The 14732-nt window shown below is 36.6% G+C and overlaps 1 protein-coding gene across 1 annotated transcript in view; it reads right to left on the bottom strand.

The window, feature by feature from the left end:
* Nucleotides 1–14732, bottom strand: part of LOC108578495 (receptor-type tyrosine-protein phosphatase kappa) — a 258286-nt gene that overhangs the window by 10866 nt on the left and 232688 nt on the right. Inside the window, exons 7-9 of the mRNA XM_017941843.1 lie at nt 12248–12388; nt 3739–3899; nt 1859–1994 (exon numbers count right to left, since the gene is read on the bottom strand). Of these exons, the coding sequence (XP_017797332.1) occupies nt 1859–1994; nt 3739–3899; nt 12248–12388 (438 nt within the window). The remainder of the gene's footprint in view (nt 1–1858; nt 1995–3738; nt 3900–12247; nt 12389–14732) is intronic.

The raw sequence follows: 14732 nt of genomic DNA, 5'->3' as shown, positions 1-14732 counted from the left end.
TTATATTTATTATATAAAAAAATAAAAATCTCTCGAGGTTTTGTTGAACCGCGGAGAAGGCACGTATGACAAAACCTTGTGCGGAACCCAGGTTGAAGAACCCTGGCCTAGAGGTTCTAGAAATTCACTTCTCTCGTCCTCAGTAGCTTGAAAACGTGTTATAAAATGGGAATTTCCAAAGCACTGTTATTTATTTGGTCAGTATTTTTTTTAAATAAGAAGTCAGTAAAAATGAATATTTTGGTCAGTGTAAATAATTAATTGTCAGTATTAAATCGCATTTTGTCAGTACAATTTTATTTACATGGTCGGTATTAATTTGTCTTTGGGTCGATAAAATTTCAAATTTTTGGTAAGGTTGGGATATTTTATTATACACACTGATCATCTATTTAAAATACTGACAAATTATTATGTTTACCAGTACCTTAATGAAAATACCAACAGCCTTTGTATTAATCGATGTAATACTGACCATTTGAAAAGTTTTTTAAAATAATGATCCAATAAATAGCGGCCTTTCGTTAGGGTCATTTAGAAATTGGTTGCAACGGCCAGGAGACCGAATGGTCAAAACCTGGAGGAAATTCGGTACCGTCAGAACATCTGTTCCCAAGAGAAGTCGCGCTAAGGGAGGAAAAGAAAGGGTGATCGCGATGTCCCTCAGGCACTGATTGGCGATTAGAGATTCTTAGGAATGACCAATCAGCGTGCATGTAAACAATGAGAAGAAAGACTGTCGCCAGTGGCCAGAGTTACAATCAGTCAGTGATAAATAAACACTCAGTCAGGAGTTAGTTACAATCAGTTGGCCAGATTAGCCAATTTAAAGTGTCCAGCAATCAGGCTAGGCGATAATTAGTAAAATTAGTAATCAGACTATTTAGTCGACTTAGTACGCAAGCTAATTCGAATAGGCACTCGAGGCCAAGAAGAGACGCTCAGACTTCTACGGTTCACTTAGTTCGTTATCGAAGGATAAGTTTATGAATATATTAGTAAAAACACAAACTGCAGCGAGAGTTCAGTTTTCCAAAGATAACTGGAAAACTAATCCTTCGAGAGGAAAAATCAGCGACGGCAACCTCAGTAGCTGTCAAGGTCCCAGCAATTGAACGTAAGTGGTATAGTACAAGTTGAAGATTAGCGGAGTAAGTGAAATTTACAAAATTATTGTTCGCGAATAATTTTAGAATGTGAGTGAAGAATGAAATATTTTAGAAATTAGTTTATATCGTTGGAAAGTATTTTATAGCGTTCTGAAGATGGTGTAATTTTTCTTGTCCTTAGATGAAATTAAAGTAGAAATGAATGTATTACGGTCGAGGAAATTTAACTTGCTTGCAATTTAAGTTTCATAGTCAGTTTGAGTTGAAAAAAGTTCATAGTTTCTTGCAAATTTGATCAGTATTCTCTTATTTTCGTGCAAAATTGAAATGGAATGTAAGAAGTAAAATCGTAAATTATTTTCTTGTTTCTAAAGAAATGTATATCTTACAAAAAAAATAATTTTGGAATATTTATTTAAATTTTTGCAGGAAGATAGAATACTAATACAAATTGTATTTATAAAAATTATAATAAGATATCGTATAATATTTGATCATAAATCTTACAATATCTACGTCTAAAAATCTAAAAACAAAACTAAAGTTCCACCAGCAACACAAACACCAAAAACAATCATATAATGCCTTTTATACAACAAACACAGTAGTTCGTACAAATCCAACATTTATCATTTCGACAAGAAATACGATTAAATCAACTATTCGAAAATAAAGTTTAATGTCATTAAACAGCATTCCATTCTCGTTTAACGAAACTAATAAGGAGAGGAACGGCTCTTTAAATTTACCAAATTCTCGATAAGTCCTCTTCTGCTTTGCCGTAACTTTTTCAAGTAACCAAAGACGTCGAACGCGTCTTCCTCTTCAGCTAGCTCCATATTCGCGTCTATCGCTAAATAAACGCCTGATCTTCCACCACCGTCACTTTATTCAACAGAACAGCGTATTCTTAACATTTAATCATCCAAATTGAAGAGAAATGTAATATTAACTCCGATAAATATTCTAACAAATTGAGATTTTAAATTATTTTTCGTTTATTATAATTCCTGCAATTAAGGGGTCATTCTAGTAATCAGGCTTTGCAAAAATCGATCTTTTTGCATATTTCGGAAGTATGAATCTTCATCGATGTACTGTTAAATTTTTGCAGCAAAATTCGGAGCATTTCGGCTTTTACAGCCTTTTGCAGTGAGCTACACCACCTCCGCCGCTTCGGCAATAGGTTCGTATTGTACTATCCCCTTCTGATCTAAAGTAATGTAGCAGTTAACCCCTTTTAACGTAACAGTGTAGTGCAGTGGTGTATCGCAAGTGAATAAATATATGCCGGCATTACCGATTAATCTTATTTAAACGTGTTTTTCTCGAAACGTTTCCTTTTCAAATGGCGGAAGTAAAATAAAGGAAACTAACCAACTGATCGGAATGAAATTTCAACACGTCATTCTGCATACCGCTGGCTCTCGCAGGTACCAGATTTACATTATGTTGAAAATTTCATACTTTTCATAATTTGCCTTATATGGCTAATTTTGGTACACGCGATAGCGGTAATTATACTGATTAACAATCTTTTTAATTTTTTTATTTCGGATGAATCTGTGAGCTGAAATCAATTTCGCCAGCGAAGTATCTCTTTTAGAGATTTGTTTAGATGTACCACGGTGTTTAGATGTACGTACATATTTTGTTTCAACTGGCATTCGAAGCAGAGACACGACTCTACACCATCCTTATATTATAAATATGTTTGTTATTTTAATCATAATATATTTGTACAATTTTAAATAGTGTAACGGCTAGAAAAATAACAAAATGTGGTTTCGTTCGCGTACGGGAAAGATTTTAGTACTGGGTCAAATATGACCCAGTATCCACCATGCGTGCGATTATCACACCATCTGTTATCCGAGGGTTACAGGCACTATTTTCACGTCTAGATACAGCATTAAACAAACAATAAAAAGGCTATGTGTCTTAGTTAGTATCTTAATGAGAGAAAAAGGTTCGATATTGTTATTCATTGTATATTCCAAAATAAAAGACCCGGAATACAGTAAATTCTCCACAAGTGTCAGTCCGCAAGGAACCTAAACCTGACACTTGTAGAGTCAGGGACTACGTTTTCGAGCCTCGCGCCCGCCTTTGTAGTTTGCCGAACGTAGACAAGGACAGCGAATAAAAGATAAGGATGAAACGTGAGTCGAGGCAACCAAGCGATTTAAATACCAACTTTTTTAATTTTACGTTTTTTTATCCCGAAATTTTTCTTAACATATTGATGAGATTTTTCTGATGAAAATGACATCAAACACGACTTAAAAAAAAATAAAATTAAAGAAATTATATTTTTCTATTATGAATTGTAGAGCCGTGAAATCTCGTAAAAGAAACCGAGTGGCGTAGCGTTACATGTTTGACTGACAGCGAGCGAGATAACATAGGCGCAACAATGACGCAGTCTAGGACCATCTATACTGACACTTGTAGAATCCAAACTGACTGACACTTGTAGAATCCAAACTGACTGACACTTGTAGAGAATTTACTGTATTGCCGAAATTTTCGACGTGATTGCTAAAATGACCCCTTAATGGAAATCAATAAATAAACAATAATTAAACATAGAAATTGGACCATCGAGATTGATCGTGTGAACACTTACTTGCAATGCACCACCATGGGTCCAGATTCGTTCTTTATGGTGGAACCAACCACCGCTCTTACTCGACGACGAAACTCGAGGACCGCGTTTCCAAATGGACACGTGTGCGAGTGCCATTCCGTGTAATGGAACTGTAACAATGTTCTTTCTTCTGTAACCTCCTGGAACCGAACAATAGTTATTTTTCACTTACTTTCTCTTTTCTTTCGTTTTGAATCGTTTGGGTTTGTCATTGATTAGAAATGATCAGTATGAAAGGAGAGATTTTGAATTTTTTTTGCTGCAATTGTTTTTTTATGATATTTTCTTTTCTATGTTTCGTAATTTTTCTCTCTTCAATTTGTGATATATGAGCCATATAGAAGTCAAAATGATCAACTGCACTTTTTTTAAATTCCTCCAATTTTAGTATCAAAGCACATGCTTGGTGCTTAACTCTTCATAAATAAAAAAAATTGAATAAACTCAGTTTGATGGAGTTAGTCACTTTGGCTTCTGAGTGGCTCGTGTGTTGTGTACTACAATGGGTTTATACTCGTAAATAACTAAACAGAAATAAATACAGTTTCTTATGACACTTATCTCCATCAAAAGTAAGTTAAGTTAGTGTCAAGTTTTTCTGGTAAGTTTTTAGTTTAGACTGTAATTCTGGCATAGTATTAAATTTTTTTATAATTAAAAATTTTAATGTTTTAGAAGTATTACAAATTTTATACATTTCCCTCTTTCGTATGAAATATTAGTAATACTTTTTGAGTTTCATCATGTTTCAACGTGAAAATTATTCGCGAAGCTACATCGGGAATTTTTTCTAGGAAGTTTTTAACGCATGATTGAAACGTTCAGCTGTAGTTCGCGTCATAAATTCGAGACATTTCCACTGAAGTAATGCATACATGTCACCGACAGTTTAACTCTCGTAACTCGACTTTTAAACGACTCTCTGCTAGAAGTTACATTCAAGTCCGCCAAGTTGATGAATAAAACATGTTTCTGTCATATGGAGGCTTTAAATTCACGTCAAAAATTACTAATTCGCGAGATTACCGATCTCATCGTGAAACATCGCGATAAATTATCAAATAAAAACGAATTGAATTTCGAATTAACGGTCTCTTATAAGCAATGTAAAATTAAAAGAACGTATTTAAAATGTTAATTTTGCAATTGGTAATTTATTTCAACACATTTTTTTTATACACTTAATTTATAATTATTAATTAGGTACACTTAAAATCATGTTTCTTAACTATTTAGAAGAATTTTTGAGGAATTATTACAAAATTAACTTTTATTCTTATTTAAAAAGAATTTTTCTTAATTTTTCTCAATTTTATCACAAATTAAAAATCTATTCTAATTTTATATATCGCTGTTCTATTCAGAAAAAAATAATGCATGCTTCAATCGCATAATCATAAGGAAAATTAATCTTAATTTCTTTTTTCAATTTTCTTTAAATTTTCCCGTTTCTCTAAAAAAATAAAGCTTTCAATATTACACCTTTAGAATACTTTTTGTGTTCTTCAAAAGAAATCACCTTTACCTTAATCACCCAAACATTAAGAATAATTACTAAAAATTACCTTGATTTTTCATTTCAATTTTTTCTTCACCTTTTCCAATTTTCTCAAAAACAAAGCCTCCAATATTCCAACTATGAAATTTCTCTCTATTCTTTAAATATAATCTTCCAAATGTAAAGAACAACTACAAAAAGAAATCTATTTTGATTTCTCTCTTCAATTTTCCTTCACATTTCCCAACCTTCTCAAAAACAAAGCCTCCAGTACTCTACCTCTAGAATACTATCCCCTGTTTCTCAAAAGAAATCACCTCTTCCCCAATCATTGTAATGTAAAAAACAATTCCAAACACACATCAATCCCAATTTTTTTTCAATTTTTCATTCTACTCCCCAGCTGAACCACCCTGCACATCTCAACTGTACAAACTTCTCTCCCTTCCACTTCAATCACAGTGAATTTCAAAGCTTCACACGCTAACTTCGTAAAATCAAGTCAAACTGCTCGGAAGCTCCTTCGTCCTTCCACGCAACTGTTGCAAACGCATGTTGAATCATACCCGTCAGAGAATTATCACGCACAATGGGTGCAATAATGCCGCTCGTCGACAATCTTGTCCCGTTTAGGCTGTTCCTTGCTCCGCGTGCATTATGCACGGCTCGCTATTCACAGAATGAGGCTCTTGCACGGTAGCGTATTAAATTTTCTAGCGCCAGTAAATCCCGCGGCCGATTATTGTGTTACGTTCACAAGAGTCCTCTGATAAACGTTATACACCAGGACTGGACGCTTTAATATTTCGACAGAGGCCACGTCAACGAAACTTAAACGCTCGTCGTTAACGAGCCTTTATGCGTTCACGTGCTAACTTGATTTCGTGAGAATTTCATAGCAATTTTCGAGGGTATTTATTGGAATTTTTATTCGTTTTAAAACGAATTCTAATCGTTTTATTTAACCTTTGTACGGAAATTGGGCCAATTTAACTCGTAATCAAGTCAAAAATTCTTTTTCCTCTATTCTTAAATGTACCTATCATTTGAACTGAAACTTTTTCATATCCTTAAATAAACGTCAATAATCTTTATAAAAAGGAACAAAATTTGTACAATTATTTTAATGGAGAATATTTCTCATGCTCACTTGTGGAGTTTATGGGACAATTTGATCCAATTATGTAATAAGTGACTTTGGTGATTGCGAGACTGATCATCTTTTGTTTTGTTTCTTCTGTTACGTATACTTTTGTCACAAACGCTATATGCTCTTTTGTTTTTCGTAATAATCATCGTGAGTACAGTTCGAGTATTCTAAAGACTGGTGCAACACGTTATTTTTTACATTCGAAATAGCTACAAAACATATTTTGATTTTCTACGATGACGTGGCAGCAAACAGTATGTATTTGCAACACTTATTTTTATTTCTAGTAGTACTTGTAATTCGATAAACACCAATATTTATAGTACGGTGAAGATATTTTTAACGATGTGACTGATGTAGAAGAAGACTGTATAATAGAAATAGAAGCTTCTGAAGAAAGTCTAGACAGTCATTCTTTAGACGAACGCATAGGAATTGAACATAGTAATTTTAGACGTTATAAATCAAGAGACAACTCTATATTATGGCGTGTTCGTGCAATACCTCGAAGTGGCCAAAAACGAAAAGAAAACATTTTATCGCCTCGCCCAGGCCTGACAAGATAAGCGACAATATTTCATGTAATTTCAATATAATATTGTAGTATCGGGGCCTCCATACCCAAATAGGAAACCGACAAGGGACAATAGAGAGGGAGTGGTTGGCGTAGCGCGCAAAGTCTCGGCTTGGTAAGCCGAAGGTCCCGGGTTCGATTCCCGTTGGGGTCCTTCGATATTTTTCCGTCGTCGGTTCCTACAAATGGGGGCCCGTCCGGGATGCAGGGCATCTACGCGGTACACGAAGTCACGAGATGTGCGATGAAAACATGTCGAGGGTTGCACGTCTCCCAAAAATGCGTTGTTTCGGCTGTGTGACACTGTCTGGGGGAGTGTACCCGAAAGTGTTCCTCGGCTTGCTAACCCGAAGGTCCCGGGTTCGATTCCCGTTGGGTCCCTCAATATTTTTCCCTAGGTTCCTACAAATGAGGGCTCAGCCGGGATGGAGGTATCTACGGCTACACGAAGCTAGGCGCCTGTGAGATGAAGACATGTGAGAGGGGGGTGCACGTCTCCCAAAAGAGTTTTGAGAAACAGAGTTTCGGCTGAGAGTGCCACTGTGTGGGGAGTGTGTACCCGAAAGTGTTGAGTTTGTCAAGGTGTTGTACTCTTAGGAGATTCGAGGGCGAATGTTGTCAGTTCAGGATGGCCGAGTGTAGTATCGGGGCCTCCATACCCAAATAGGAAACCGACAAGGGACAATAGAGAGGGAGTGGTTGGCGTAGCGCGCAAAGTCTCGGCGTGGTAAGCCGAAGGCCCCGGGTTCGATTCCCGTTGGGTTCCTCAATATTTTTCCGTCGTCGGTTCCTACAATATTAAAATTATATTGTACAAGTTTAATAAGTCATTACAATATTAAGCTCTCTAATAATTATGTAAATGAACTGAGTTTTATTTCTTTATACTCATTTCTTGTACATGTATGATATTGGGTCAATTTCATCCAAATTTACTTATTCGTGTAACTTTATAAACTTTGTACAAGGGTTGAATGTTTGGAGTTTGGCGCAAAGAAATGATGCGGGCGAAATTTGTCATTTCCATTCCAAGGGGTTAGAAGACTATCATTAGAGAATTCGAAACTCCAATTGCTTCTTTCAAACATTGAGCAGGAAACGTTTAACGAGAAATTATGCAAAGCAAGCAATATACAAGGGAACAGAGGAAGTGTCGCTGGAAATTCGGCGGATCTCCTCCTGTTTTCCTTCCATTTCCGGTGGGTTAATAAAATTAAGCCTTCCGTAACAGTCGTTTGAGAAAACTTATCATTCTCCCTTCACGGTTCCCGTTTCTCTGTTCGTATCGTTTTACATTCACCCAGTTTCGGGGGATGGACGAACCCTCGTTTCACGATTCCTTCGAATAGTTAATTCCGGCAACTTTTTACCAACTTCCATCCCGGTCCTTCCTCGTCTAGCGAATCGAGAAGCTCGCGTACTCTAGTTTTCAGTTCGAGATAAGTTTCGAGTTTGCGCGACCTCCTACCAGCCGAGACTTCATTACTGTATCGGAGATTATTTGACTCCTCTAACCTTGTGCACTGTACAGAGCGTAATTCGCGTCGACGGTTATCAAAGAAACGTATTTCAGTGAGATTTCGAACGTTTTGGAATTTGTTTAGAGCAAGATTTCAGAGAAATGGAAGATACAAGAATTGGAGAGAAATATGAAACTCGTAAAGAAATAAATATGTTTGGCGTTAGACACTCACTAGGGAACATCCCGAAGTGATAATCACTGATATTGATGAAACTTTGATATGCAGGGCGTATGTAGTAACTGGGCCGAGTTATAACTTGGTTGTTATTGAAGATTTCAGAGGAAAGTTTTGCATGGTTCAACAAATTGTATCATCCTGTAATGTGGCTTTTTACGGAAGTGCATCGGTGCAGCTGCAAAGTGCAATTGCACTCGTCTGAGACTACTATTCTATGATTTTTTTTTTTGCATGAATCGATTCCTAGTGCTATTCTGAATAAAAAAATAGTAGGGTATAATCGCGAAAACTTAATACTTTTCGAAATATTTACCTCTTTTTCCAGCATCTACAGTAAATGTTCAAATGTTCCACTATTGCATTCTAAATATTTGCTTACCTGTTTTTTTACACTTTTCATCACATTGTTCAGTTGTTCCTCTACAATTTTTTTCTGTCTTCAATAGCAACCGAGTTATAACTCGGCCCAGTTACTAAACAGATACAATCGTCCACATTTAAAGGGTAAAAATCGCCCTCAAAGATGAAGATAATAAACATATTTGGTCAAAATTCTTTATTACTTATTATTTTTCAAATTTGCTGTTGAAATATACAAAATTCGTCAGTTTACACTATTCTTCTATCTCCAATAGCACCTATTTGTTATTAAACTAATTGTAAATATATTTACTATCTCCAACTTTGATGGCGATTTCCACCCCTTCACTGTGTACAACTGCCGATATAAAAAAATACGTATCGAATATTTTTTTCAGAACTACTATATACTAAAGATTCATCAAAATCGGTGATTATCACTTCAGGATGTTCCCCTATCAGTCAAAAAAAATTTCCGTACGCCTCATTAGAATTTATTTTGCGTTATATAATTTTAACAGAGGAAGTAGTGAATAAATAATGTTTGCTTTATTTTATTTAGAAACATAACATTTACTATTACTACGAAGAAAAATAATTTACATTCATTTGTCAATAATTAAACAAATATAATCAGATGCAAATATTTTCCATTATAGGAAAATTATTTTGAGTAACGTCTTTTCTACTTGCTTGTAAACAAGAAACTAACTTGTATTTGCCTTTGGCGCGAAATCCCTCCCAGGAGAGGGGTGTCTATGCAAGATTTCCCCCATGTAAAAAAAATTTTAAAAAGGCCGGTTTGTGAAATGTACCAATAATCGTAAATATTTCATTTTGTCCCTGATTACCTCATCTTGCTCCGATACAAGTTCCATCTTACCCCATGTTTCGGCTGAGCTCCGGTTCGAAGGATCACTGTCGTCGTATTTTTGTTGCACGTCGTGTACCGAATGAATGCACTCGCGAATACTATTACCCGCCAACTTAATCTTAGGTAATTAGTTATATATCTGTTCTACTCGAACGTAGTAGAACGTTTGGTCGAGCGTAAAATGAAAGTAATCTCGATACGTTGATTCTAATGTCTGCTCTAAAGTTTCTCCTCGATCGCTGGAGATGGATAATTGTACTCGAAAGCGTGGATGTATCTGTTGATCGCTTGAGAGTCTTTCTTAATGAAGGTGTCGATCGCCGATTTTTCTGGAGTCCGCAGTGACTCCCCCGCCAAGTGCAAGAAGGCACGCTGATTGGTTTTTCACGAAAGTACAACTAGTGTGGGTCGTCCTTAGAAGGACTCAGGGTGCCTCAGCTTTGTAGCTTATACCCCTATCAGACCAGGTTTCTACTTTCCATCGAAACCACCAACCGAAGAACAAGCCGGAGAATGAGCGAGGACGCCCGACCATGCTTGAACCCCAACTTGGCGGTAAGGATTTTTGCTGTTGGACTTTTACAATTTCTAGACGTTAGTAAGGATGGAACTAACGTCTGTGTGAAATTTCAGCCCGATAAAACCAGCAGCACGGCTTTTCCAGAGACGGATGTGGAGCGATCACCTATCTTCTTACGGAACGCCGCCCAGTGCATCTTGACTTCGGTGATCGAACGAGAACCGGTTCACGAAAGTACAAATTACCAATCAACGTGTCCCTTGAGTGTCACCCACCCTTCCATTGCGACCTTCGCTATCCTTCGGTGACGCCTCGGAAATTCCCGCCAGATCAACCCTCAGCCGAGAGTGCCGTTATACGCACGTGTGGATTGACCCAGGAACCCTGGTTTATGACACGTCTTCGGCTATTGAGGACGCGGAAAAGTCGAAATTCTAAAGCTACTGTTTTGTAAGAAATTACTTACTTTTTCGCGGAGCTACGAAGCGTCTTTGTTCTCAAAAATAACAAACCCAGTCAACGAAGACCCCACGTGTTCCGTACCTGCGCGACGGAACACCCCATATAAAGTGCAAGATAGGAAAAATGAATGTTTAAGAAAATAAGGTCTATTTAAGTTTTTAAGGTTTTTGTTGCTCAAATTTAAAGATGACTGTATGTTGAATCTAGGAACGCTTTACTACATGTTATATGAATAATATATTTGTTTTTATTTACGCTTCTCCTTAGCGTTCCCGTCTTACCCCGCATTTCCCTATACAGGGTGGCTCAGCTAAATGGGACCACCTAAATGAAAAAACAAAAATCAGAAATGAATAAGTTTGGAATTATATAAAGAATTAAGATTCTGTAGAAATGGAAAATATATGAATTGGCGAAAGCATACAAGGTTTTCGAATTTTTTTTTTATCATATTTTTAGGAAATATTCAGATTTTCGCAGTTTTGCAAAATAATTGCAATTAATTCATGGAGAACTATTTAAGCTTCAAACCTGTAAAAGTCGTGCTGAATCGGAAAGATCCCATGTTTGATAGTCCACAAAAAAAAAAAAAAATAAAAATAAACAAACAGTATGCCATTATAGAATCAATAATTTTTTAACGACTTTAATTTGCTTCATAATTAGTAAATGACTCCATACTTACGAACGAGAGAGTGTATTTGAAATAAGACTACGAAACAATGTATGATAGAAAAGCAGCAAATATAGAGCCTTGGCCAAAAGTATCAGGCACCCCATGAAATATGAATTATTTAAAAATATTTCTGTATTAGGAAAAAGTGAAACTATTGAAATGTGAAAACAATCTTTTTTTTTATTAATTTTGTTCATATTTTATTGGGCCATCCTTTGTCAACATTTGACAATTAATTCCTTCCTGGCTTTTACCCTGTTTAAAAAGAAAAAGAATTAACTTGCGTCGATGGTCGCTCAGTTCACTTCTTTTTAGCATATTTCAAGGAAGACTTTCAGAATATTAACAGCAGAATTAAAGGCAAGCTGATGTGGCTAGCAGCAAACTATGACTTTTAGGAAGAAATGCAAAATATAGAGCATGGATTGCTCAGCTGTTTTATGGCTCACTATGAATCTTGTCAACTGTTTTAAAATTCCTTTAAATTGGCCGGTAAGGGATGATGAACAATAGAAAGGTTTCAAACAAACAGTTTTCACAATAAATTGTAATAACAAAGGTGCCTAATACTAATAAAAGGCCAAGGCTGTACGTTTGCCTTCCTCGTTATCAATGCTTCACGTGTAGCGTATTAATCTCAGAATAGCGTATGTATAAAGGGGAAGCACACTCACGTCGTTCTCGTTTTTCTTATAAAGCCTTATCGTCCGTATGTGAAAATTGGCGAGCTCCTCTTCCTTCAGCACGGAAACGCCGATACCACCGTATTCTTCGTCCTTCTCTTTACTCGCTGGCCAATACTGGACGCACATCACCTGAAATCGATTCCATGGTTGCTCGTTATCACTCGACAGATATGAACTTTCAGTAGAGAATGGTTCACACGTGATACGGATTGATAAAACGTATGCACGACATAAGGGACGAGTGGTAGAACAAATGAACACTCGGGAAAACGAGAAGCAGTACCATTGAAGATTATGTGAACGATGAAAAATTGTATTCTGCGTTTGAAAGGATGAGAATTGGTGAAAATAAAGGACGGTTGGTATAATGAAAAATAAAACGAGACTGTATGGAATGGTGGGCAATTTGTGTTGCGTATTTGAGAAGCTTGAAATTAAACAGATTAATCGTCGGATGAAAAGCGAAGCCAGGTCACGTCTGATCCATCAGAAGATTTGTCTGTACAATTTTTTTCGTCAGATTTTCATCTAACTACATTAAACTACATTTCTCAGTAATTTAAAAAAAAACAAAAAATGGTGTTACTAATTAATGGTTGAATGACCCTTAATGATAGCATGCTGAAATCGACACAAAAGCGGCTATCACACAGCGATAAAAAAAATATAGCATCCCATCTAACAAAATAGAGATGATCTTGAAATCTCTTCTACGCTTCCATCCACGTAAAAAGCATTTACATCGCATTATGTCTTCCTCCATATCATGCAAGTTTTGTATGGAACATTTTTCCATATTATTATAAATAACGGAAATATTCCAGGTGGAGAAAATTTTTACCCTACTTTGTATATCCCATGAACATTCTACACACGCAAATACGGGTCGCAGATGACCCAGCTTCGTCGGCCGACGATTAAGGAGTATTGAATGTGACTGAAAGTGATTTAAATAGTGAATCTAGTATACAAAAGCATAGAAAAAAAAATGAAAAATGACGAATAACCCTAAAAGAATGTCTAAGTAATCAGAAATATATGTACAAAATGGGCCACGTAAAACCACCTAATTATCTTCTCTAACTATGACGGTGCGAGAAAATTTTTATACGTAATTTAAATGATTTCAAAGGGTGAATAAGATGAAAGACAAATTTCGTTGATGCAAAAAATGAAAGGAGGTTTCAGATTTGATTTAAAAATTTAGAGACCAAGGTCATATTATTATGCATGTTCAAATGCATATTAATGACTGCTACAACATACAGTAGAAAAAAATATATACACTACCGGCCAAAAATTTGGAATCACCTTCCAGTTTTCATCAGTACCGAATCTGCTACTAACTTTTCATAGACTTGATATTGATATTGTGGAGATAAATGGCAATTTATCTCATACCGATTGATTTGAATGATACAAAATTCTTAAAGCTGCTGACTTTTTCCTGGGAATTTTTGTGTAACTTGCAATGCACAGTGATTCCAAACTTTTGGCCGGTAGTGTAGGTACCTACATTCACGGAAAAAAACATAGGCGACCTTGAAGAAAAACAGAAAAAATGGAGTTTATAAAAAAATTTTTCTCTCGCCTTATTTACACTTTGAAGCCATTTAAATCACATATGAAAATTTTCTCGTACTACCTTAGCTAGAGAAGATAATTAGGCCCATCTGTTTCACGTATCCCACGCTATATATAATAACAAAAATTGAAGTATACCTAGTAAAAAGGTAAAGAAGTAAAAATAAGAGAATTTAAATATCAACACGCTGAAAAGAAGAAATACGTGACGAGTCTAATTCGTCAAAAGTAGTCAAAGGGTTAAAGAAGCCAAAGTCAAAATTGATCATACATCAGACACACAGTGATGTTCAAAGATCTTTGGATAATCTGTTGCGTCGTGCGCTTCGAACAAGCGGTATGTTCTCGAGTGGTGGCGCAGGATTGTCGCTGGTTCGTGGTGCGGGTTGTTTGCTGGTATGAAGTCGTGGTGACTCAGAGGTTGCACGTATTTTATTATGTTAAAAGACTTTATTTTGAAGAGTGGTAGTTTATGTGGTGTTTGTCTATTTTCCCTTTTTGATCTGATGTGCGCCGCGTTGGTGCGCTTATTTATAAAAGGTGTATGGGTACAAGGTGGTGGTCTCCGCCAATGGGAACGGGTCTACCCCAATGGGCCAGGTCCTCTCTGGCCCGCGAGCATGCCGCCCACTCTGGAATTTTCAAGTTGGCAGGGTGGTGGTATGTCGCGATGGCCGGGGAGTGAGGCCCAAGGGTAGCCCGCTCGTAACGGGACTTTGGGCGGTCAGGCAGACGCGAAAGGTTTTACGACATGTCTATGTCTATTGAGTGTTCACGAGTGGGCACCGGGAAGGTATATGGCTCGCAGAAAATTTATATAAAACGCTTCCTGGGCTTCGTGGCCAATTTGAAAGAAAAATGAATTAACGCGAAGAAGAAAAGGGGCGCA

The sequence above is a fragment of the Habropoda laboriosa genome, unplaced genomic scaffold (assembly GCF_001263275.1).
Source record: "Habropoda laboriosa isolate 0110345459 unplaced genomic scaffold, ASM126327v1 scaffold38, whole genome shotgun sequence".
In the NCBI taxonomy this organism is placed as follows: Eukaryota; Metazoa; Arthropoda; class Insecta; order Hymenoptera; family Apidae; genus Habropoda; species Habropoda laboriosa.
The sequence above is the reverse complement of the archived record's forward strand: the minus strand, read 5'-3'. Positions and strand labels throughout refer to the sequence as shown.